The sequence below is a fragment of the Labeo rohita genome, chromosome 8 (assembly GCF_022985175.1).
Source record: "Labeo rohita strain BAU-BD-2019 chromosome 8, IGBB_LRoh.1.0, whole genome shotgun sequence".
In the NCBI taxonomy this organism is placed as follows: Eukaryota; Metazoa; Chordata; class Actinopteri; order Cypriniformes; family Cyprinidae; genus Labeo; species Labeo rohita.
The window spans coordinates 25,488,719-25,514,420 of record NC_066876.1 but is presented as its reverse complement, the minus strand read 5'-3'; the positions used below and the strand labels follow the sequence as shown (position 1 = coordinate 25,514,420).

Here is a 25,702-nt window from a genome sequence, read left to right as displayed (position 1 = left end):
ATTATCATTTAAATAGTATAATAATGTCAGTGAGATGAATGTGCTAAATGGCTTATTCATGTTTCGTTTAATGCATCTTGTAAACTCACAGATAGTGGATTCTGTAAAACACACTAAAATGAAATTCTTTCAGTAACTTTTCTAATAACCAGAGAAGAATAAAGAACTTTGTAAAGATTGCATCCACAACAAGCAGTTTGTAGCCAATGAGATTTTAAAACAGCAAATTTTCAATGATCACCTGCATGAAAATGGTTAATATCATTATGTTTGTGTGCAAAACAAATGTCTGTGAGTAATTCTATATTGAGAACGCTCACGTATGTTTTTACATACATCATATGTGTACATATACAATATCTCTTGGTATGAAAAGGTTATCCACCTTTTTCTACTTAACGCGGAAGTAAATCTACAGGCAGAGTTGGGTAGTAACTGATTACATGTAATCTGGATTACGTCATCATATTCCAAAAATTAAGTACTTGTAAATTGATTAAATTACATTTTAAAATACTTTTTTATGAATTACATGATTACATATATAATATCAATAATTTATTCATTATTTATTGACTCTCCCTAATTCCTCTTTTCCATCTTTTAAATTTTCCTTTCTAAAATAGCCTACCGCTTATATACTCAGAAAGTCTTCCAGTTTTTTGGACATTCACCTTCACGCAAGAGATCAGTCATTAGTCAGGTGGCGACAGCATGTAACCATTGGATTTACAAAAATCATTTCTGGTTTAAGAATTGTTTTAACATTACATCAGCTACTGATGAACACATACATTTTTATTTGAATTATCACTCGGTTATTTTACCATGTATTACTTTGAAAGGCTTGGCCTTTTGTATTTTAAACATTAAAATGCACAAATTCACCAACTGTTTTGTCATCGCTTTCTCTTTCACCTAATATTTTTATATTAAGTATCCCTGAGATTTTTATAGTGAAGTATCACATTTTTATGTTAATGGTTCACTGATTATGGTTGCATAATTCAGGTAAAAAAATAAATTATTTAATTTTTATTTAATTTCAGTAAGTGTTTTATCTTGATTCATCTGAAAATTATTTGTTTTTTAATTTAACATTTTTTTAAATGATGGATTATGGACAGCAAACATGACTTATTTTATATAGAATTATGGTGAAACAGTGTACTGTCTATACACATTTTACCTGAACACGGAAGTCTCGTCCGCTTCATAACGAAAGATGCTTTGCATTTCAGGTCTCTGCTGGTTTAAGACAAATTAACGCACAGCTTAACCTTGTGCACATTTTATATTTAGTTACTTATATTTAAAAAGTTTGTTTAATTAAAGCATTTAAAGAAGTCCACTTCCAGAACAGTTTACAAATAATTTACTCACCCCCTTGTCATCCACGATGTTCATGTCTTTCTTTCTTTAGTCGTAAAGAAATTATGTTTTTTGAGGAAAACATTCAAGCATTTCCCCCATATAATGGACTGATATGGCGCCCCGATTTTGAACTTCCAAAATGCAGTTTAAATGCGGTTTCAAACGATCCCAAATGCGGTTGTAAACAATCCCAGTTGAGGAAGAAGGGTCTTATCGAGCGAAACAATTGGTTATTCACATTAAAAAAATACAATTTAAATACTTTTTATTCTCAAACGCTCGTCTTCCCTTGCAGTCCTTCAACTCTGTGTATTCTGGCTCAAGACAGTTAGGGTATGTCGAAAAACTCTGACCATATTTTCTCCCTCAACTTCAAAAATCATTTCAAAATCATCCTACATCCCTGCAGAAGTTCCGATCCAGTCTTTGCAAAGTGAACATGCAAAAAAGATCAAACACCTCTAACAAAAAGTGTAAAACAGCGATACAGGGCGATTTTGAAGTTGAGGGAGAACCTGAGATGGGAGTTTTTCCACATACCCTAACTGTCATGAACCGGAACAAACACAGTCCAGGCAGAGTAAGACGAGACGAGCGTTTGGCATTAAAAAGTATATAATTTGTATTATTTTTAATAAAATAATCGATCGTTGTGCTAGATAAGACCCTCCTTTCTCGGCTGGGATCATTTACAACCGCATTTAGGATCGTTTGAAGCCGCATTTAAACTGCATTTTGGAAGTTCAAAATCGGGGCACCATATCAGTCCATTATATGGGGTAAAATGCTGAAATGTTTTCCTCAAAAAACAATTTCTCTACGACTGATGAAAGAAAGAGATAAACATGGTGGATGACAAGGGGGTGAGTAAATTATTTGTAAATTGTTGTTCTGGAAGTGGACTTTTCCTTTAATGGGTTTCTATGGGGACCGGAACATGAGAACATTCAAATGGAAGTTAGAATCGATAATGGCGCTACTCATCGGTTACTCAGGAAAACGGTGGACATATTACTTACAAGGTTCCCACAAATTTGACCAAAGAATTTCCACAATCTTTTTTAATGATTTTTCCAGTCATTCATTATTTCTCTGCGGAACAAAAAAACAATAGAAAGCATTGCAGAAATTCTAATTGTTTCCACTGCAAATACCATTACAAACCATTACCTTTAACCATTAAAAATTGTTTCCTGTAGTGCGTTTTGGGACATGGGACATATTCCATTAGGATTTAGTGGTTTTAACAACCCGCCATTAGATGGCGCCCAATTACGAGTAGAGACCAGGCACAATTAGTTTCCATTAAAACCAGTGCAATTTCCATTTTAAGCAGTAAAACCATTACAAATTCTGAAATTTCTATTGGGTTTTTTTGTGTTCTGAATACGAATTTGTAAATACTAATTTTTAGTTACTAAAAAAAGCAGAACAAAACTTGAGAAAATACACAATATGACTTACAAGATAATTAATTCCCATTACTTTGGAAATCAAACTGCAACAAATACCTGTAGTTCAAATGAAGTAAAAACCTACAGAATCACTGAAACAAGAAATGCATTCACCTTCTCACACAAATTGGTCTCACTGAGATTTAATATTATAGTTGATACATGGAAATCTGGTACAATCAATTGTTGTCAGGCAAAGAAAAGTTTTTTTTGGGATTGCTTCTGGAAAGCAATACTAGGCGAAGTGAACTTTACTGCATAAGGCCTCCAATTCACTACAGAATATGAAGAGCAAGTGGCTTTTTTAAGCTATAGCAGTAATGTTTTGCTCTAATTGCATCTCAGAAAAAAAGGATAATACAATTTGATTCTGCTTGTTGATAATGTTACACAATGTATAGATGTCATTCCAGGAGAAAACACTGACCTGAGTGACTCCATGCATCTACAGACTGTTATTTTTACCTTCAAGAAGACAATCAAATCTTTCTGATGCATGACTATATGAAATGTATATTTATTTGGATTAAAATGTGACATTTCACAGAAAGAGAGATTGCAGGGCAATTTGTGATAACATTGCTTGACCTCAGCGGGATAAGCACAAATTTGTTGAATGGTTTTATTGTGCACCGTTACGATTTCCTACTGGACAGTCCAACTTTATACTAAGTTGATAAATTATGTGGACACTCAAGCAGCATTCTATAAAAAAACAGCCTCCCCGAGGCGCTAGAGCATATCAAATCATTCCCAAAAAACAAAAAAACATAATCGGAATGAATTATAACCATGGCAGATTTCAGCCCCGTAATATAAATGGTAAATTTTGCTCATTGTGGCTTTTTGTAGCATGAAAGGCTGATGATGGAGTGGAACATAAAGGGAATGGCTGCCGTCGAGTACGTATAATCAAACAGTTACTATTGCCCTAGAGAAAGGAGATAAAAGGAAAACAAGAATATATCATATCTTCTATATATATATAAATAGCTGTAGCTAGCAGTATGTGAACCAAGTTCTCCTTTTGTTTACTTTGTGGTTCCACCGTTAAGGCTTTTCGAACATTAAGATACAGCCTTCAATCCTCAGTCTGCTGCTTCCCTGAGATACAGAACGCTGTAGTTTTCAGAGTTTGTTCGATAAAAACACCTCAACCCCTCAGGAGAGTGAGAGTGAGAGAGAGAGAGAGAGACATCCACTGGGATCGTTCTTCTTTTGCCGAGACGAGAGCGCTTGTTTGATTTGTGATGCTGACGGGCTTCTGAACACGTCTTCTGTGTTTTCGTGATGTTTTTTTCTTCCTCAAAGGGTGATAGAGGTGGAAGTGTTGAACTAGTGAGCAGGGAGGTTTTTTTATTTGTATAGATTAAGTTTTTTTTTTTTTTTGTCATTCGTTCAAACTTCGAAAATGCAAAGCTGTAAGGGTTCATTCGTCAGTCATTCCAAGGCTGAATAAGAAAAGTGGTTTGCGAGAGAGTTCTGTTTGCCAGACTCTGTGGGTTTTGGAAAGGGCCTCAGTGTCGTTGTGATGTTAGTCGCTTCAGGAGAGGCTTGTCGTAGACCCAGCATTCACCGTCCTCATGAAACAGCTGCAGGGAAACAAACAAATCACTCTTTAAACAAACAGATCAATTCATGTGAGTCTCTGATCTGAGATCTATCTATCTATCCATCTATCTATTCTCCCATCCATCTACATTCAGATCCATCCATTCATCTGTCCATCATCCATCTATATTCAGACCTATCTATATCTATGATCTATGCATCTATCTATCCATCCATCCATATTCAGATCCATCCATCCATATTTAGATCCATTCATCCATCCATCCATATTCAGATCCACCCATCCATCCATATTCAGATCTATCCATCCATCCATCCATATTAAAATCTATATCCATCTATGCATCTATCCATCCATCTATCCTTCCTTCCATCCAACTATATTAAGATCTATCTACCAATCCATATTCAGATCCATTCATCCATCCTATCATCTCTCTCCATCTATCCATCTATCCTTCCCTCCATCTATATTCAAATCTATATCCATCTATCATCTATGCATCAATCTTTCTCCTTTCCATCCTTTCATCCATCTATATTAAGATCTATCTACCCATCCATATTCAGATCCATCCATCCATCCATCTTCAAATCTATATCCATCTATCGATCCATCCATCCATATTCAGACCCATCCATCATCCATCCATCCATACATATTCAGTTCCATCCATCTTCACGTCCATCCATCTACATTAAAATCTATATCCATCTATGCATCTATCCATCCATCTATCTATCTATCTATCCTTCCATCCATCTATCCTTCCTTCCATCTATATTAAGATCTATCTACCATCCATATTCAGATCCATTCATCCATCCAATCATCTCTCTCTATCTATCATCCATCCAATCATATCTATCCATCTATCCTTCCAACCATCTATCCTTCTTTCCATCCTTTCATCCATCTATATTAAGATCTATCTACCCATCCTTTCATATTCAGATCCATTTATCCATCCATCTTCAGATCTCTCTATATCTATCATCCATCCATGCATTTATCCATCCATCCATCCATTTTTTACAGCTTTTACTGACATTGTACAACCAAAACTAATTACAATATAAAATATTTTCTAATATATAAAATCATTACTGTAAACGAGGCCAACATCCTCATATTTTGAATAGAGTTCCTTGAATGTTTCTGAAATATTTTGGCTAATATACTTATGCTTTCAGAGTTTTACCATGTTAAAATCCATTGCCCAGATTTCGCCCCAAAACAGCTTAGAAAATGTGAAAATAACCAGTAGATTTCATTCAGTCTGGCAACAACATTTAAGTCAAGACGAGCCTACCATGAGCCCAAAGGTTAAGTGATTGTGTATGCTTCTCTAGTAAATATATGTCTGTCTGATCGCTGAATTCAACACGAGGTGTTTGGTTTGGGTAAAAGCTGGAATGTGTTTAAAGAAAAATGAATTTTAAAAACTGTCAAGCACAGTTGGGCTCTTTAAACTTCCAGCTATGTGCATCATGGGTAACATTCGGTTTAAAAACATGCCGCTTATAAGCAACAGAAACTAATTAAGGACCATTTATCAGAGCCATATTTCGATCTCATTATTTCTCACGGCACATTTCCCCTCCACATGTGCGTGTACATAAGCACACTCACTCTCGTCTCCCATTGCATTTCCTTCTCCTTCCTTTCTCTGGCCTCTGCCCTCTGTTTCTCCTCCAGCCTGTGTTTGGCTTCCGTTGCAGCATCAATGTCCTTCAGTTTCAGGTTCACGGTCACGTCCTTCCACAAACTGACAGCCAGACAGAGAAATAACAGCGGTCTGCATCAGATCATCTCACAGAGGTACCCAAGCAGAAAAAAAACATCACTTCGGCAGGTCCCCAGAGGAGACGACACAAAAATAACCAAGGCTTTTGAAGATCAGCAAATAAGTCAGGTGCAAACAAAACCAAACAAAGACCACTAGTTAAAATGCTTGTATTTTGCTTTTTTCAATCGCAAATTATATTATCAGCATAAATCGGTGAATTGAAAAAGTATTCTTGTAGCTTCACAAAATTAAGGTTGAACCATTGATGTCACATGGACTATTTTGATGTGTCCTTACTACCTTTCTGGGCCTTGAATGTGGTAGTTGCATTGCTGTCTATGCAGGGTCAAAAACTCTTACAGGGAACAAAATTCTTACAGGTTTGGAGCAACATGAGAGTGAGTAATTAATGATAACATTTTCATATTTGGGAGAACAAAGCCTTTAAAAAAACACAATGTAACAAAAAATTGGCAAAATCCTTAAACTGTTATATATTTTGTCTACATCCAGATTTATTAGAAATTTCAACTGCAGATTTTCAATGTAAACTTTCCAAATCACTTTACAAACCCTCCCAGTTTGAGCAGTAAAATAAGACACTTCATTCAGTAATACAAATTAGACTGAAGAACCTGAGGGATTAAACTTCATTCTTAACTACACAAAATTCAAATGAGTTTTTAAGGCTGGTTTCCCATGACTTGTCACAGAGTCAAGGCCAAGATTAAAAAGTGTTTGTATCTGCACTGTAGCTTAAGAGGAAATGGACTTTGGAGATGTTTCACATTGCAGCAAATCCTGTTTCACAGGCTCTACGAAGAAGACAACATTTATAAAGCAGAGAAAAAAAACTCAGGCCTACACACCTTCTGGATTCATACTCCAACTGGTCCTCCAATTTCCGCACCTTCTTCTTAATAATGCCTATTTTCTTTGTGTCAATGAATACTGCATTTTCCTGAGAGGAAAACAAATATTAGGGTTCGTACAGATACTGTAAAATTAAATTCCAGGACTTTCAAGGACTTTTCAACACTGCTTTTTTTATTTTCAAGAACTTGAGAGATCTCAATTGTGTGCTCTATTTACAATTCTAAAAAAAGAGAAGTACATAAATAAAAATGTACTAATAAAAATGGCAAAAATAAAAGTGAAGCACGTACACGCAGAGTACTACTACTAAATTATTACAAAGCACTACACTTTTTTATAGTAAAACCAAGGTTAATTTTCTTAAGGAATTTGTATTTGTGTATACCTGCTTTCTTTTGTTTTTATAACTGTACTGCCCTAATGGTTTGATGTTTTCTACTGTTTATGGAAAAAAAAAAAAAAAAAAAATTATGATTTATGTTGCGCATCGTGATTTGATTTGAATCATTCAATTTGCAAAATGATTCACGAACCCGTTCTGATCTAAATCAAATGATTCACAATATGCAAATTAAAGTCCCGACCTGAAACAAATGATTCGTGATACGCAATCTGAATGGAGTGCTTAGAAACAGTGAATCATTTTGCAACACAACTGTTTAACTGATTTGGAGTTTTGAAAAGCTCTGTTTCACCCATCACTACATGCTTTTTGAAAGGCTCTTTTAATTTGATCTGGTTTTTGCTAGTGAATTACTTGAAATGAACGATCAAAGTCACGAGTTTCAATCAATCTGAGCTGTTCCAGCGTAAATGACTCAAATGATTTGGTTCATCTGTTCCTCTTTCGTGTCTTCAGCCATGTTTACACGACACTGTCTGTACTACTACTTGCTCATCTTGATTTTTTTTCTGCATTAACTGAAATAAGTAAAAAAGTTTTTTTTAAATGGAATATATAGCGTCAAAAGATGTGCTTATTGACAAAATAAAACACTTACTTCATACATATATTGTCTTTTAATAAATAAAGCACTTTTCAAGTACCTCTTCAGAAATATTGCTATTTTCAAGGGTTTTTTAGGCCTTAGATTTCAAAAAAGTCAAATTCAAGTACTTTAAGCACCTTGTACGAACCTTAACATATATGTTAGTTCAATTTTATTCTTGCATGTACTTCCTTTTCTTGTTTTCTAGGGTTTAAACTTACCCCGGTAGCGTATTTTGCATACATCACACCATTCCATTCTCCCTCGATGGAGCAGAATGACTTCTTATCATTGGGAGCACTATAAAAAAAGGACAGTATTATAAGGATTTTATTATATATTCTCATTTAATATGACAATAATTTTAATGCATTTTAATGCATTTGCATCCAAAACTCAGTTGGTGCTTTATCATGACAGCACCAATGACTGCATTTATGGAAAGTATCACTTTGACTTACAATATCTCAGCAGTTATCCTGTGCTTCTTTCCTCCGTAGAATGGTTTGGTGTGGAAAACTATATTGGCACTGTAGCCAGATTTGGAACAGGAAATATTGCACTCTCCACCCAACTCAACCCATGGAACAGTGAGGATTGACCTGTTGGAGCACAGTGAGATGGATGGGATGCTCTGCCCACTTCCCCCTCCAGAAATCTAAAAATCTATAATATATCTGTGTGATAAAAAGATAGAGAAATAGAAGAATCCTTACCTCCCGTAGCCATTGGGAAAAGTAAGAATATAGTGCTCATCATATTCAAGACAAGACACACAACCTGCGGCAGACAGGAGAGGACAATTAAGCACCGAAATAGCACTAATGTGTATTAATCACCATTTAACAACGTCCTCAACTACCTTGACCAATGTTATGGACACCAATTGACATTCCAAGGAACTTTGATTTCGTCCAGATGTGGGCGTTGAACTGGATTTTTTTGCTGAAACACTCAGCATAAAACGCAGATACTGCAGAAGGACAAAGGTGTTAGAAAATGTCCATTTACACAAAAATCACAAGGGATTATTGCATTTTTTTACCATATAAAAAAAAAAAAAAAAAAAAAAAAAAAAAAAAATCAGACACTAGTTATTTTAAATTAGTTTAATAAATACATTGCTTATTAAACAAACAATTGAAATTACTAGATTTTTTTACTGGTTATTTTAATTAGTTTAATAAATAAATTATTAATAAAAAAAAACTGTAATTATTTGACTTTTTATTGGCCATTTTAAATGAGTTTAATAAATAAATAACTAATAAACAACTATTATTATTTAAAATTTATTGGCTATATTAAGTGAGTTTAATAAATTACTAATTAAACAACTACTTATTTGACTTTTTACAAATTAAAATAAAAATAAATAACTAATTAAATAACTATAATTATTAAACATTTACTGGCTACTTTAAAGGAGTTTAATAAATAAATTACCAATTAAATAACTGTAATTATTTGACTTTTTACTGGCTATTTTAAATAAGTTTCATAAATAAACTACCAATTCAACAACTGTAATTAATCTACCTTTTACTGGCTTTTTTTAATTTAAATTTTTTAAATTTTAATTAAACAACTGTAATTATTTAACATGTATTGGTTATTTTAAATGAATTAAATAAATAACTAATAAACAAATGTAAATATTTGACTTTTTTCTGCCAATCTGGAATAAGTTCAATAAATAACCTACTAATTAAACAACTGTAATTATTTGACTTTTTACTGGCTATTTCATATGAGTTTAATAAAAAAAACTAATTAAATAACTGTAATTACTTGGCTTTTTACTGGCTATTTTAAAGGAGTTTAATAAATAACTTACTAATTAAACAACTGTAATTATTTGCCTTTTTACTGGATATTTTAAATGAGTTTAAAAAAAACATCACTGATTAAACAAACAACTTAAATTATTAGGTTTTTTTTACTGGTTATTTAAAATGAGATCTATAAATAAATTACTAATTAAATAACTAATTATTTCACTTGTTACTGGGTATTTTAAATGAGTTTAATAAATAAACTAATTACACAACTTTAATTATTTGACTTTTTACTGATTATTTTAAAGGACTTTAATAAATAAATTTATTTATTAAACTATAATTTTACTTTTACTGGCTATTTTAAATGAGTTTAATAAATAAATGACTAATTAAACTATTTTAATTCTTTTAATTCTTTCGTTCTCAGGGATAAATTTAGTACTTAGTTGAGCACTTACTAGGAGGGTGGTGAGAAACCTGCTCTGCCACAAAAGACACACTGTTTTTGCTACTCCACGGCACTGGCCCGTCTGATACAGACTCCTACAAAGACAGACGGTGAGCAAGGGAGAAGAAAAAAAATATAATACAAGGAGTGGCAGCAAATAAAATCTCTCACAGAAGATACTGCAAACATTGGCTTTTTAGATCTTCAAACACACACTCACAGAAGCAGCAGGATCCTCAGTTTCAGAAGGCAGGTCCCAGTGACAGAAGAACACCTCGCCCAGAATTGGGTTGTAGGGCTTCTTAGCCACAGATCCTTTCCGACCAGCGTGAAAGGCCGAGAGGTACCACTTTACCACATACACCATGCGGTCCCTTGGATCCTGCTGCTCTGCAATACTGCAAAAGAGGCCAATCGTGAATTCATTAAAATGAAATGTTTAAACAAATCAACTTGCTAGAATGAATCACACTTCTATTTCAGAAAGCAAAGATATTCCATATGGTAGAACAGCTGTGGTAGAAAGAACTATAAAAAAGACAGAACGAGCGTTACCTTACAAACAAATCCGGGTGTGCAAAGAAATCTGCATACATTTCCAACAATGACCTCCGCTCTAAGATAAATGTCGGCAAGACGACCTAAGGATGACAAAGATGGATTGAAAGATAGGAATGATACAATAAAAGAGGTGGGAATGTGAAAGAGAGAGGGTTGCTTGTGTTTACCTTGGTGAGATCCATGCCCAGTCGCACTTGAGACAGCAGATGCATGATGACACTTTTGTGTTCTTCCACAGATTCGCCCTCGCCGTCGTCATCTTTCTCATCGTGACTGTCAAACTGATCTGTGAAAAACACACAGCAAACAGTGAACATAAAACAAACATGTACGCACACTGCCAAAAGTTAGAAATACTGATTTTCAAAATGTCTTATGCTCATCAAGGCTGCATTTATTTAATCAAAAATACAGTAAAAACTAATACTGAGTTTCGGGCTCAAAAGAGGACATCAATTTCTCATTACAGTCAATGTTAATCAGTGTTTGCTGCCTAATATTTTTGTGAAAACTAGTTCATTTATATGATAAAAATACAACTTTATTCAGTAAGGATGCAAACTGTACTAAAATGACAGCAAAGACATTTAAAATGTTAAAAGAAATACTATTTTAAATAAATGCTGTTCATTAAATGTTCTATTAATCAAATAATTCTGAAATAAATGCATCACCTTTTTGAAAGAAAACATTAAGCATCAAAACCTGTTTTCATCTTGATAATAAGAACCATTTATAATATTTGAGCTTTAATAATAATAATTGAGCACCAAAGCAACATATTAGAATGATTTGAGTAGAATCAAATTTCAGCTTTGCCATCACAGGAATAAATTACATTTATTTACATTACAATAGTCATGTGACTGGAGTAATGATCATGTGACTGGAGATATGATGCTAAAAATTCAGCTTTGAAAGCACTGAAACAAATTATATTTATTTTAACAGTTATTTTAAATTGTGGCAATATTTCACAATATTACCATCTACAGTCAAAAGTTTATGAACAGTAATATTTTTAATGTTTTTAATGTTGCTCACCAAGCCTGCAAGTACAGCAAAAACAGTACAGTAAAAATAAATAGTTATTGTTATTATTATTATCAAAAATATAATTTAATACTTATATTTAGCAAGGATGCTTTAAATGTATCAAAAGTGAGGATACATTTATAATGTTACAAAATATTTCCTATTCATCAAAAAAAAAACCTGAAAAAAAAAAAAAAATCTGTTTTCAAAAACAATAATAACAAATGTTTTTTTAAAGTGGCAAATCAGAATATTAGAATGATTTCTGAAGGATCATGTGACTGGAGAAACAATGCTAAAAATTCAGCTTTGAAATGAGGAATAAACAGGAATAAATTACATTTTAAAAATACATTCAAATAGGAAACATTTTTTCAAATAGTAAAAATAATTCAAAACTTGACTGTTTTTGCTGTACTTTGAATGAAATAAATGCAGGCTTGGTGAGCAGAAGAGACTTTAAAAAAAACATTAAAAATCTTACTGATTAAAAAACTTTTGACTGGTAGTGTATATTTACAAAAACGCAATAAAATAAATATTAATTATTATAATTAATCTTAATTATACTTGTTCTTGTTCGTTTTTGCTAAATTATACTATACATTGAGCGTTGTGCCAGTGCGCAACTGTTAAATTCTAAATAAATAAATGCACACTTCACTTTCAACACAAGCACCAAGCAAGAAAACACAACACAAACAAAGCATTTGCTCTGATTCATGTTGGGAAACTGAAACGTGAGGGACGTGCGTTTTGTGTACCTGCATCAGTGGTACCATTCGACATGGAGGAGTTGATTGATTCGTTGGTGTCTGGCCGTTTTAAGGCTGTGCTGTCTTCACTGTTCACAGCAGCGGTTCTATTTGGACTGCAGAGATACAAGAACATCACGTCAGCTTTTTCCAGAATAAATTATGAGGCAATGTATGATAGAGTTCGTGTGTGTGTAAGTGAGTCCATGCACTGTTGTAATTAGGTCAGTGTGTGTTTCTTTTTGTTTGCAGTAAATAGTGCGTCGGAGTGTGTTTATCTCTAAGCAGTACTGTTTTCACATTATGCAGTGTTACTTAATGTGCATGTGGGCAGGTGATACTATAATTTACTTGTGCAGCAGCACTTCAGTGAGTTTTAATCATACAGTATAAAAGTGTTTTAATGAGCGTGTTTCTGTTTATTACTCACTCTATGCAGTGTTTCGGTGAGGTACTGCTCTGATAAAACTCATCTGCATCGTAAAACTCATCTTCACTGCTGGAATAGGAGAAGTCAGGGACAGTGTGGGGCGGTACGTTCATGTGACTGGGTGAAGTCACGCTGCTGCTGGGAGCTGAGGGACCACTCCCTAAAACCACATGAAAAAATTAAAGTAATAAATGTGAGAATTAATGTAAGTGCACAGAGGAACTACGACTAACCATAATCATTTAAGCAATAGCACGGCCGACAGTCAGTATAGTTCAGATATAGGTTGAGGTTTTGCGCTTTTGCATATGTGGCTATGTGGCTGGCAAATAAATAGCATGACCAATGAGCTCATCTACATGGTTAGTACTACACTACATACAGCTGATTTCACAAGCAAAAGCTGATTTTAAAAACTGCACATATGCCAAAGGCACATTCACAGTTCTAAACACAAAGTGTATTTCAGATTAATCACTGAACCAACAAACCAACAGATTTTTAAATTTGATTTAAGACAATGACTTCACCTTCGCAGCTTGCCACAAATCATGAATATTCAAATAAGCTTCAAAGACACGGTTCAGGCCCAGTCTAAATGTCAATCAATCTTATGCAAATGCAAGTATATGCCCACCCCTGACATCACTCTTCACTGCTTCATTTCACTTATGACAATAAAATAAATATGAGGCCATATTTTACATAACATTATTCATGTTAATAAAACATTATATGATAAAATATGTATTACATACATTTTAACTAATGCAATTAAATAAAACGTATGTTTTATTACATTTTCTATTTTTATTAATTTGAGTAATTGAGAACATTAACATATATAAACAAATCTTTAAAAATGTTAGTATTTTAGCATCATGTAAATATAATTTTATTTGTTTAAATTTAATTTTAATTTCATTCATATTAATAAAAAAAATGTAATTTTACATTCTAAATTGAAATGCAATCAAAAAGGCATGTTTTATTAACTTATTCTATTTTATTACATCTTTAAAAATCAATTTTAGTATTATTTATGCACTAGTTACTATTAATAAAAATGTAATTTATACATTTTAATTTAAAACGTAATAAAAAAGCATGTTTATGAGATTTTATGTAGATTTTATTTTATTATTAGAGTTATTGAGGACATTAACAGCTGTGAAATCATTTTTAATGCCAGAATTATTTAAATTTATTTTATCCATTTAATGTTAGTTTAATTCATATCAATGAAAAATGTAATTATACATTCTAAATTAAAATGCAAATAAAAAAGCATGTTTTAATTACATTTTTAAAAATCTAGTATTTTGTATCATTTCTGCATTACTTAATATTAATAAAAAAAAATCGAATTATTTTATACATTCTAATTTAAAATGTAATAAAATAAAAAGCACGTTTTTATTAGACTTATTAAATTTGTATTACATCTTTAAAAATCTAGTATTTTATTATTATATATGCACTTCTTACTAATAATAAAAAAAATCGAATACATTTATACATTCATTTAAAATTGAATTAAAAAAAGCACACTTGTTTAGATTTTCTATTCTATTTTATTTTTATTATATTATAAGCGTAATTGAGGACATTAACATCTATAAAAACCTCTTTAGAAATGCTGATATTTTAGCATCATTTAAATGTCATTTTATTTAATTATTTAATGTAATTTTTTATTTCATTCATATTAATGAAAAATGTAACGATACATTCTAATTTAAAAGGTAATAAAATAAAAAGCAGGTTTTTATTAGACGTACTCTATTTTTATTACATCTTTCATAATGTAGTATTTCAGTATTATTAATGCTCTATTTACTATTAATAAAAAATCATTTTAATTTTAATTTAATTTAATTTTAATTTAAAATGGTATAAAAAACCTTGTTTAGATTTTCTATTTTACTATTTTAATTCATTTTTATTTTATTATTAAAGTAATTGATGACATTAACAACTATAATAATATCTTTAAAATGCTAGTATTTTATGTAAACTGTAACTTTCATTCATGTTAATGAAAAATGTAACATTCTAAATTAAAATGCATTAAAATAAAGCATGTTTTAATTACTTATTCTATTTTTATTACTTCTTAAAAAAAAATCAAGCATTTTTGTATTATTTATGCACAACGTAATATTAATAAAAATCTATTTATTATTCTATTTTAATTTAAAATGTAATAAAAGCATGTTTTATTAGACTTCTTTTATTACGCTTCAAATATCTAGTATTTTAGAACTATTTATGCACTTACTATTAATAAAAAAAAATGTAATTATTTTATACAGTTAAAATTTAATAAACAGCATGTTTGTTTAGATGTTCTATTTTACTATTTTAATTAATTTTTATTTTTTTATTAGACTAATTGAGGACATTAGCATCTATAAAAACATCTTTAAAAATGCTATTATTTACTACACAATTGTAAGTAGTTCAAAAACGTAAAGCCAAAATAGAAAATGGCTAGTACGGCAAAGAATGCATATTATTGTGATGCTATCCTCCTAATAAATTAAATGTTTGGTTGTGTTGATAAGAAAAAGACTGTTCAAGTGCTCAAAGATCAGAGAATTAAATCAGCCCTGCCTACAACGCAAGCACTTTCAGCATGAATATAAATGGAAACCCTGATACACAGTCTGCACTTTTGAGCTCTTGACTATGTTTTATGCGTAGTTTCCTGCAATGCTGTCCAGAGCGCTACCGATCGGCTGGGTTTTTGCTGAGCTCAGCTCTTTCTGCACTGCCTCAGCAGAAGCTGGACTCTCCAAGCTCCTGTGTCCAGCACTAATGACAGTCAGGGGGGGGAAAAGACTGACTGCAGAGAGACCAGCTCTGCCTGCATCCCCACTGCAGCTGAATACTACAGGAATACTGCTTCTGGTCACATCAAGCCATTAGTTGAATGAGTAGTAAGCCCCCAGTCGTTTTATACGTTTACTTTTTCTAATTGTTGGTTTGTACCTGTGCTGTTGGGAGTGGGTGTCTGAAGGCTGCCCATCACCGTGACAACAGGGCCCATGGGTAAAGAAGAAGGCCTCTGTTCCGTTTTACACACCTGAGCTCCATCTACGGATGAAAACACACCCTTCATATGCCCTTGGTCGGTAAAAACCCACAAAATTTGCAAACCAAATCTAATCTCAGAGTTTCCAAACCTGTAGACTACAAATGTCAAGAAGCCTTCAAAATAAACATGAAAATACATATACAATATTGTTAAAGAATGAAACGGAGAAAGGGCGAGACAAGACGGCTCACCTGTGGGTAGAGTGGTCTGCGTTGGCATGGCACTGGCACTGACTACAGAAGTGTTGAGAGGGGTAGGCTGGAATACCCCATCCACTGGGTTTATGGTGCTCTGCAGAGAACCACAGACATGATACAAAACACAGCCCTCACAGGAAAACACGTTATAAATACACCCTCTCATAGGAGATTTCGGTCTCAATGCCCAACCCAACTATCACAGAAATCCTCAGGGGAAACAAGGACCTGTGATATTCAGTTACTAGATCTGTTTATACGACAGTCCTTGCATGATTTACTAACTGTAATGTTGTTCTAAACCTGTAGGACTTTTGTCTTCTATGGAAAATTATAATGAACACTGCGTTCCACAGAAGAACATCTGTCATACTGATTTTGAACAACACAAGAGTGAGCAAATGAAGTTAATACTGAACTGTCCCTTTAAGATGCTGAAAAAATTCAAATATCCATTTGTATGTGCTATATACAGACATAAGATATATTTAATAAAAATATACAAATAAAACACTAATTTCTACAGTCAATGCTCTGATTTCCTTAATAGTACAAAACATTATTTATTGTTAAAGACAACATGAAATCATGAAATTAACACCATTTAAAATACCATTCAAATGTAGTTTTATTTAGTAAAACTGCATTAAATTTACAGTTGAGGTCAAAAGTTTACATACACCTTGCAGAATATGCAAAAAGTTCATTATTTTTTCCAAAATAAGAGGGACCATACAAAATACATGTTATTTTTTATTTAGCACTGACCCGAATAAGATTTCACATGAAAATGTTTTCATATAGTCTACAAGAGAAAGTAATAGATGAATGACACTTGATTCTTAATACTGTGTTGTTACCTGAATGATCCACAGCTGTTTTTTATTTGTTTAGTGATAGTTGTTCATGAATCCCTTGTTTCTCCTGAACAGTTAAACTGCCCGCTGTTCTTCAGAAAAATCCTTCAGGTCCCACAAATTCTTTGGTTTTCCAGCATCTTTGGTGTATTTGAGCCTTTTCCAAAAATGACTATGATTTTGAGATCCACCTTTTCACACGGAGGACAACATATGCAACTATTACAGAAGGTTCAAACACTCACTGATGCTCCAGAAGGAAAAAACGATGCATTAAGAGCCAGGGGTGTAAACTTTTGAACAGAATGAAAATATGTACATTTTTATTATTTTGTCTAAATATCTTTTTTTTTTTTTTTCCATGTAGTACTGCCCTTCAGAAGCTACAGAAGATACTTACATGTTTCCCAGAAGAAAGAATAAGTTAAATTTACCCTGATCATTAAATTTCAAAAGTTTTCACCCCCAGCTCTTAATGCATAGTTTTTTCCTTCTGAAGTATCAGTGAGCGTTTGAACCTTCTGTAATAGCTGGATACGAGTCCCTTAGTTGTCTTCCGTGTGAAAAGATAGATCCTAAAAATCATACAGTTGTTATAAAGGGTTCAAAAACACAAAAATGCTGAAAAAAACAAAACAAAGAATGTGTGGGACCTGAAGGATTTTTCTGATGAACAGCGGGCAGTTTAACAGTTCTTGAGAAACAAGAAACTTATGAACAACTATCACTAATCAAATAAAAGCTCTGGATCATTCAAGTAACAACACAGTATTAAGAATCAAGCGCATGTAATGTTTTAACAGGGTAATTTTTATAAATTCAACTATTATTTTCTCTTGTGGACTATATGTAAACATCTTTTACGTGAAATATCTTACTCAGGTCAGCACTACATAAAAAAATAACATGCGTTTTGTATGATTTCTCTTGTTTTGGTAAAATATTTTGCAGATTCTGCAAGGTGTACGTAAACATTTTTCAACTGTATGTCATATTTTAATAACATGTCATATTACGAAAAGTTAAATGCAACATTGTTTTAATTTTGTTGTCTTCCACACAGAGACACAGAAATACTCAATGATGTTTTTATAATGAAGAAAAAGATCTGAAGTAAATCAATGAGTCTAATTCAGTGCTTTATAATACACTGTGTCCAAATGAGCAACCTCACAGCTGTGGCCCGTGTCCATCACACTGAATTTCACAATACACAGAAATCACTATGATTCAATCTCTGCCTTATGGTAACCAAACACCGAGAATCTGTCATTCGGCACAGACTCAGACACAAGGCTATTATGACGACAAGATCAGCCCCTAATCCTGCATATCATACACTAAATATGCCAGCCAGAGAGATAAATAATCTTTACCCAGCATGCACAGTGAAACATTGACGTCACAGGGCACAGCGGTGAGGTAACTCTACCTGAAAACACACTTAGGGGGGGAAAAAAAAGGCATGCAGGGGAGTGAGTGAAATGAGTTTGGAGGGGCTTTTCTGCAAAAGGAATTAATTGCAATTATTTCTTGTTGTTCTGAATCATCTGTTTCGTTGTAGCACAACAGAGGCTGCCGCTTTGAATTAAAAGCCAATTGGATCAATTAGAGCTCTGCAGTGAATACATAAACACTAGAATGAGATTAAATCAAGACGCAGAGACACTTAGGTCAGTGGCAAAAAAGATGGCAATCACAGATTCGCATAGAAAAAAACTCTGATCCCAAAAACAGAAGAACACAACAACTGGTTTTTGAGTCCCTAATTACAGTTTTTCTTTTTTTAAAACTACAGCTGCTATGACGTTGATAAAACATTATATGTGACCCCGGACCACAAAACTAGTCATAAGCGTCAATTTTTTGAAATTGAGATTTATACATCATCTGAAAGATGAATAAATAAGCTTTCCATTGATGTAAGCTTTGTTAGGATAAGACAACCATTAGAAAATCTGGAACCTGAGGGTGCAAAAAAAAAAAAAACCTAAATATTGAAATCACCTTTAAAACTGTTCAAATAAAATTCTTAGCAATGCATATTACTATTTAAAAATGAAGTTTTGATATATTTATGGTAGGAAATGTATAAAATATCTTAATGGAACATGATCTTTACTTAATATCCTAATGAATTTTGGCATAAGAGAAAAATTGATCATTTTGACCCATATTGTTGGCTATTGCTACATATATACCTGTGCTATCTAAGACTGGTTTTCTGGTCCAGGGTCACATATATGTATTTTACATTTGGCTTTTTAGCCATATCCAAATCAGTCTGCAAGGAGCATTAAATGCAACTGGTGATTACATCACTTGAGCACTAGCCTTGACAGTTATTGACCCAATGAGAGCCTCTGGGTAGGTCGTAAAAGACCTGCATCCATTTGTCCTACATGGTTCAACAGTATGTATGACAATGGAAAATCAATTATTATTCTGTGTGCATGTATGTGTGTCTTATGTTTCCAGCGCTGAAGCAGTTTGGTTCAATCATAATGTTGGAAAGAAGTATTGAGGTTTAAATTTGTTGCAAATCATGACCATAGGAAAAGACAGGCCCAGAATTACCCGAAAGGAAGTGTAAGAAAGAATAAGAGCAGAGAGAAAAAAAGAGAGATGTAGATGTGGTGGGCGGAGCCCTCCGATCAAGGTCATGCACATTTCGGTTCAGTTTTACTGAAGTGAAATTGTGATTTGAGTGGAAGAAAGAACAGTAGCACCGTTTGATTTAGACTAGTTTAGACTAGGAATGTCAAAACTTACTATCAGTCCGTTTGCGTGTTGCTGTTCGCTACTTTGATCCTTCAAATTTTAAAAAAGAAAACACAAATTGAGAAATAAGCCAACTCCATAGTTGGGAGAAAGCCACAAAGGATGCATATGGTCTCTGCTTTAATTTGAAACAATAACAATGGTCACTCAAGGTATTTTAACTTCCTGAATCTCTTAGGCTGTGTTCACACAGTCAGCGTTTGTGACTGTCAACCATATTTAATACAAATAATTTAGTGTACACTACCAGTCAAAAGTTTAAAGATGTTTAATGTTTTTTAAATAAGTCTTTCTGCCCACCAAGCCTGCATTTATTTGATCCAAAGTACAGCAATAACAGTGGAATTTTGAAATATTTTTACCATTTAAAATAACTGTTTTCTAGCTGAATATATTTTAAAATGTAATTTATTCCTGTGATTTCAAAGCTGAATTTTAGCGTCATCACTCCAGTCACATGATCCTTCAGAAATCATTCTAATATTCTGATTTGCTGCTCAAAAAAACATTTATTATTTTTATTAGGTTGAAAACAGATCAGTAGAATTTTTTTCAGGTTTCTTTGATGAACAAAGTTCAGAAGAACAGCATTTATCTGAAATAGAAATATTTTGTAACATTATAAATGTGTTTAGAACCACTTTTGATCAATTTAAAGCATCCTAAATAAAAGTATTAATTTCTATAATTAATTCAGATAAATGCTGATCTTTGGATCTTTCTATCCATCAAAGAATCCTGAAAAACTGTTTTAAATATTGATAATAATAATAAAAATGTTTCTTGAACAGCAAATCAGAATATTAGAATGATTTCTGAAGTATCATGTTACACTGAAGACTGGAGTAATGATGCAGAAAATTTAGCTTTGGTCACAAGAATAAAATACATTTTAACATACATTTAAATAAAAAAACAAACAGTTATTTTAAATAGTAAAAATATTTCAAAATTTTACTGTTTTTTCTATATTTTGGATCAAACATGAAAGAATTGTACTGTTCAAAAACTTTTGACTGGTAGTGTAAATTAATTTGACACAATGTTTATTGATAAAGAGTCCAAATGAGGTTCGAGTTCATTTGTCGAATGTATTAGTCAATGTGAACACAACCATATTTAGCACTGTAAAACAAGCCTGACAGTTGCATTCTGCCACTGTGTGAACGTGTGTGGGACAATCACCTCTCCAAACCATTAATATAATACCTGCTGGAATGTTCATAAGCCAGCCAAAATAAACATTAACAGGGTTATGGAAAATTACAGGTTGGGTTGCACAAGACACATAAATATTAACAAAGTGGGCAGACAAAACACAGGTGCATAGACATTTTGAGCTTTAGAGGCGAGCGTTTTACCTTGGCAATCTGTAGTAGTACGATACAGTGTTTGATGGACTCTACCATACTCTAAAAAAAGAAAAACAAGAAATGAAAATGCATTCCACTACCAAAATTAGATCCAAAATGCATTAAGAGGGTGAAGGTGCAGACGCTCTTACACAAGTCGTGTCCTTCAGGTTCTCGATTTTCTGTGAACAGGACAGCAAAGAAGAAGAAAAGGGACAGTTTCAGTTAGAATTGTGAAATGCCCTTGAATTAAAAACAAAGATGCACCTTTACAAAACCTTAAAAAAAGCAGAAACGAAAGCCTGAGACCAAATGACAGTCTCATGAGTTTCATCCCTGAAAATAGGTTTAAAATGTGACAAGCTTAACTTCAAATTTAGTATCTTTAGAACTTATTTGCATGTGAACAATTTACAGTATGCATTACAATATACAACAAAATTACATTTTATGAAAGTTAACGCACATGCCCACCTTCCATTGGCTGAGTCAACTTTATTTGCATGTTATCAGACACTAAATCAGACACTAAATGTTATATTTAGTGTCTGATCAGACATGACTGTAAATAATGATTTATTTATTCTTAATCATTAAAATTCATTAATTAATGTTGTTTAAACAACATACCACATTATATTACCTTTCTTGTGTTTTCAGTTAGCAAGCTAACAGCTTGATTTACTAGCTTGGCACAGCACTGACTGATTAAGAAAAGCTCTTTTAAACAAGATATAATAATAATGCTCTACATTTTAATCAGGCATGATTCGGTCTGGCTCTTTTATTTGGAAGGCGGGCCACATCAGGCGTTCCAGTTTCTCACAGTTATTGTAATACAAGTGGACTGTCTCTGCTGGCAGGAAGTCTCTGACAGACAATGCATCTCTGATGACAAATAAAAATGATCAAGTCTTACTCTGCGTGATTCATCTTCCTTGCAGTCTTTAATCTTTTCATCAAAGAGCTATAAGAACAGGAATTAGACAGCAATTAATGTATAAAAAAAAAAAAAAAAAAAAATTAGATTTCAGCTCTGAATAGAATGTTCTTCTGAGTCAAGATGCTAAAAAAATTGTACCTTTAATTGGTCGATTAAAATCTGCAAATACGCATCCGCTTCAGCTAGCTTCTTGTCGAAGTCCTGAACGCTGGGAACGAATCCTGTTTCTGCCTCCTGCAAGTGAAAGTGAGAGGGATCAGTGTCAGATGTTCTCCAGCGTATAAAAGCTTCCATGGTGTCCTAAGCTCAGTGACGTTCTGCTTTCAAGAGGAACTGAGCAGAACCGCTCCCTGCGCCTGTTCACATTTCTCTCTAACAGCTTTAACTAAATTACACAATTAGACAACAGGCATAAACAGAGATCCGTCCATGAGAGAAACTGATACTGAACTGTAGAATAAAAGGTACAGGCTGTGGTTATTGAAAGTTAGTGATACTAGAAATCTAGAAAAGCAAAACATAAAACCCCAAAACAGTCATCCAATGCGCATCAAACACCACAACGAATACGTCAGATGCTTCTAGGACATGAGGGCAGTCGATTATTATCGTGAAAGATAACATTTTGGATGCTTTCTATGTTAAAGATTCAAGTAATTAAGGGTTGAAAAAGGAAAACAACAACAAAAAATTTTTTTGTAAAAAAAAAAAAAAAAAAAAAAAAAAAAAAGTTTAAAATGATCAACCGACCAAGACTTTTCATGAATTCATTTTAGCTTTACTTAACCAAACAACTAAATTAGGCGTTTTAAAATTGGGGAACGTTTTCAAATAAATAAATTTAAATGAATAAAACTATTACAACTACTAACAACTACTTTTTACTGCACATGCTTCTTGCTATGACACTTTTCCTGTGAGGCGCGATGTCCCTACTAAACTCATAACACACAAATTCTAAGAATTACATAAGCAATTTCACACTAAAACCCTCAAACGGTTTCCTTATAACTAGAACTAGACGTTTCAATATTATTACTGTAATCTTAAGAAAGGCAAACCACAATTCCGTCTTTTACACTAAGTGAAAAGAATTGTAATGTTTTTTAAGGAAGTCTTTTCTGCTCACCAAGCCTGCATTGTTTGATCCAAAGTACAGAAAAACGGTTACATTTTGAATTTTTTTTTTTACTATTTAAAAGAACTGTTTTCCATTTAAATATATTTCAAAATGTAATTTATTCCTATGATCAAAGCTAAATTTCAGCATCATCACTACAATCTTCAGTGTCACATACATTATTAATATTTAAAACAGTTTTACAGTTTTTTCAGGATTCTTTAATGAAAAGAAAGATCCAAAGATCAGCATTTATCTGAAATAAAAAGCTTTTGTAACATTATACACTATAGTATTCAAAAAGTTTGGAGTCAGTATTTTTTATTTATTTTTTTGGAAAAGAAATGATAGAAATGAATACTTTTATTTAGCGAGGATGCTTTAAATTGATCAAAAGTTTATAATTTATAATGTTACAAAAGATTTCTATTTCAGATAAATGTTCTTCTGAACTGTCTATTCAAAGAAACCTGAAAAAATTATACTCAGCTGTTTTCAACATAATAATAATAATAATAATAATAAATGTTTTTAAGCAGCAAATCAGAATATTATTATTATATTTATGAAGGATCATGGGACTGAGTAACGATGCAAAAATTCAGCTCTGAAAGCAAATACATTTCATTTTAAAATATATTTACATAGAATACAGTTATTTTACATAGTACAATTATTTCAGAATGTTAGTGTTTTTGCTGTACTTTGGATCAAACAAATGCAGGCTTGGTGAGCAGAAGAGACTTATTAAAAAAACAAAAAACAACAACATTCAAAAACTTTTGATTGGTAGTGAATCATTAACCACAAACACAACCGCAAGCTATTCCAGACCTCTCAGTTAAACCAGAATAAAAACTAAAGCTAATTGCGGCTAGCGCAGGCAATGTTGGCAGTAGCCTTTATAAGAGAGGTACTCCCTGGTCTGGGGGTCTCGGTCGCACGTTTTGGATCTTGCCCGTCCTCATGAAAGACCTCGCGGTGGAGTTTGGCGGAACTGAACTGCATGGGAAAATGGAGAAAAGCCATGGGCAGCTGACTGTCAGTCAAAACTGTAAACATTATAAAAATAGGTCAAAGTCCGCAGGGGCAGAGCAAATCCACTCAGGAATCAAAGGTTAAGTGGAATATCAGTATGAAACCATGTGATTCTTTGAGTTGACTGCAAACACATGGATGTGGAAGCACAATAAAAGATTTAATGAAAGTTTTGCTGCTTTTCAAAGAAACCGAAGATCAAGTTCCATTTGTACTATTTGTACTTCGGTCATCTAAGAATTGTAGGAGTGCTTTCAAAAGCACTCGATCCTGCTAAAAACGAACTCCCTAAACAGCAGGATTAATTAACAGCTGGAATGAAAGCCTGAAATATTGTGACAACTCATAACACAATTTGCAAATGTATGTTACATTCTAAGCGCTGCCACAAGAGCCATTATCATATCAGGCAGACGGTCAGTTTTCTCTTTCAGGTCAACTATAGCCATGCCGGAGCAACACTTTAGTGGATGCAACAGCATATACTTCTAAACTGTTGGCATAGTTATAGCTAGCTAGCTAACAGCTACTAAAACACATCATAATTACACAATAACTGGAAGGTATTTTTATATCGTTCCCATGACTTGAGGGTTTGTCAGCATAACAGTAATGCAAGAATGCAGGTAAAGCACACTCAACAGACTGCTTACCTTGCCAAGCGTTCATGCCAAGCATTGCTTTTGTGTACCTTCATTAATAGTACAGTATGTTTCTGGCAAACTAGTTTCCTAACAGTTGTTCCACTGATCTTCTACGTGACCTAAACACATTTATTCAAAAGATACTTGATGTTATTATGTTAAAAGTCTAGGTACGATCGTTATAGTGGATTCAATACTATGGCTGGGTTTTAGACTTGATTTGATAGATTTGATTCTATTCTGATACACTAGCTTGCGATTCGATATCAATATTGATTTTTTTTTTGGATATATATCAGGTACAGTCCAAATTTTCTCAAGGGAAAAAAAAAAAAATTCAACTAATGCTGTAAAATATACATGAGAGTAAGTTGGTACTACATTACTATATTATATATCAAAGTATGTATATTGTATATCAAAGGTTAAAAAGGGTTGGGGGTAACGCATTACTAGTAGCGAAGGTTATGTAGTAACATTACTTTTTTCAGCTAAATAGCTAAAGAGTGATCTCCTGCATAAATGTACTTTTCTTTCAGCCTGAGGTGAATTAATTTCACTTTTGGTGTAAAAGGGCTTTTACATTAGAATTGTTTTATATTAAA

The 25,702-nt window shown here is 32.9% G+C and overlaps 1 protein-coding gene across 4 annotated transcripts in view; it reads right to left on the bottom strand.

The window, feature by feature from the left end:
* Positions 1-3,329: 3,329 nt before the first annotated feature.
* Positions 3,330-25,702, bottom strand: part of osbpl9 (oxysterol binding protein-like 9) — a 39,711-nt gene continuing 17,338 nt past the window's right edge. For 3 of the 4 annotated variants that reach the window (XM_051116888.1, XM_051116891.1, XM_051116890.1), the window contains 20 exons: positions 22,434-22,529; positions 22,272-22,319; positions 21,505-21,534; positions 21,362-21,412; positions 19,992-20,030; positions 16,357-16,456; positions 16,060-16,164; positions 13,066-13,225; positions 12,645-12,751; positions 11,013-11,131; positions 10,840-10,925; positions 10,505-10,682; positions 10,295-10,379; positions 8,918-9,028; positions 8,772-8,835; positions 8,517-8,657; positions 8,277-8,355; positions 7,060-7,151; positions 6,034-6,169; positions 3,330-4,420 (listed from right to left, as the gene is read on the bottom strand). In XM_051116888.1, coding sequence (XP_050972845.1) covers positions 4,346-4,420; positions 6,034-6,169; positions 7,060-7,151; positions 8,277-8,355; positions 8,517-8,657; positions 8,772-8,835; positions 8,918-9,028; positions 10,295-10,379; positions 10,505-10,682; positions 10,840-10,925; positions 11,013-11,131; positions 12,645-12,751; positions 13,066-13,225; positions 16,060-16,164; positions 16,357-16,456; positions 19,992-20,030; positions 21,362-21,412; positions 21,505-21,534; positions 22,272-22,319; positions 22,434-22,529 — 1,902 coding nt within the window. In that variant the 3' untranslated portion in view covers positions 3,330-4,345. The remainder of the gene's footprint in view (positions 4,421-6,033; positions 6,170-7,059; positions 7,152-8,276; positions 8,356-8,516; positions 8,658-8,771; positions 8,836-8,917; positions 9,029-10,294; positions 10,380-10,504; positions 10,683-10,839; positions 10,926-11,012; positions 11,132-12,644; positions 12,752-13,065; positions 13,226-16,059; positions 16,165-16,356; positions 16,457-19,991; positions 20,031-21,361; positions 21,413-21,504; positions 21,535-22,271; positions 22,320-22,433; positions 22,530-25,702) is intronic. The other variant, XM_051116889.1, reaches the window with a different exon arrangement.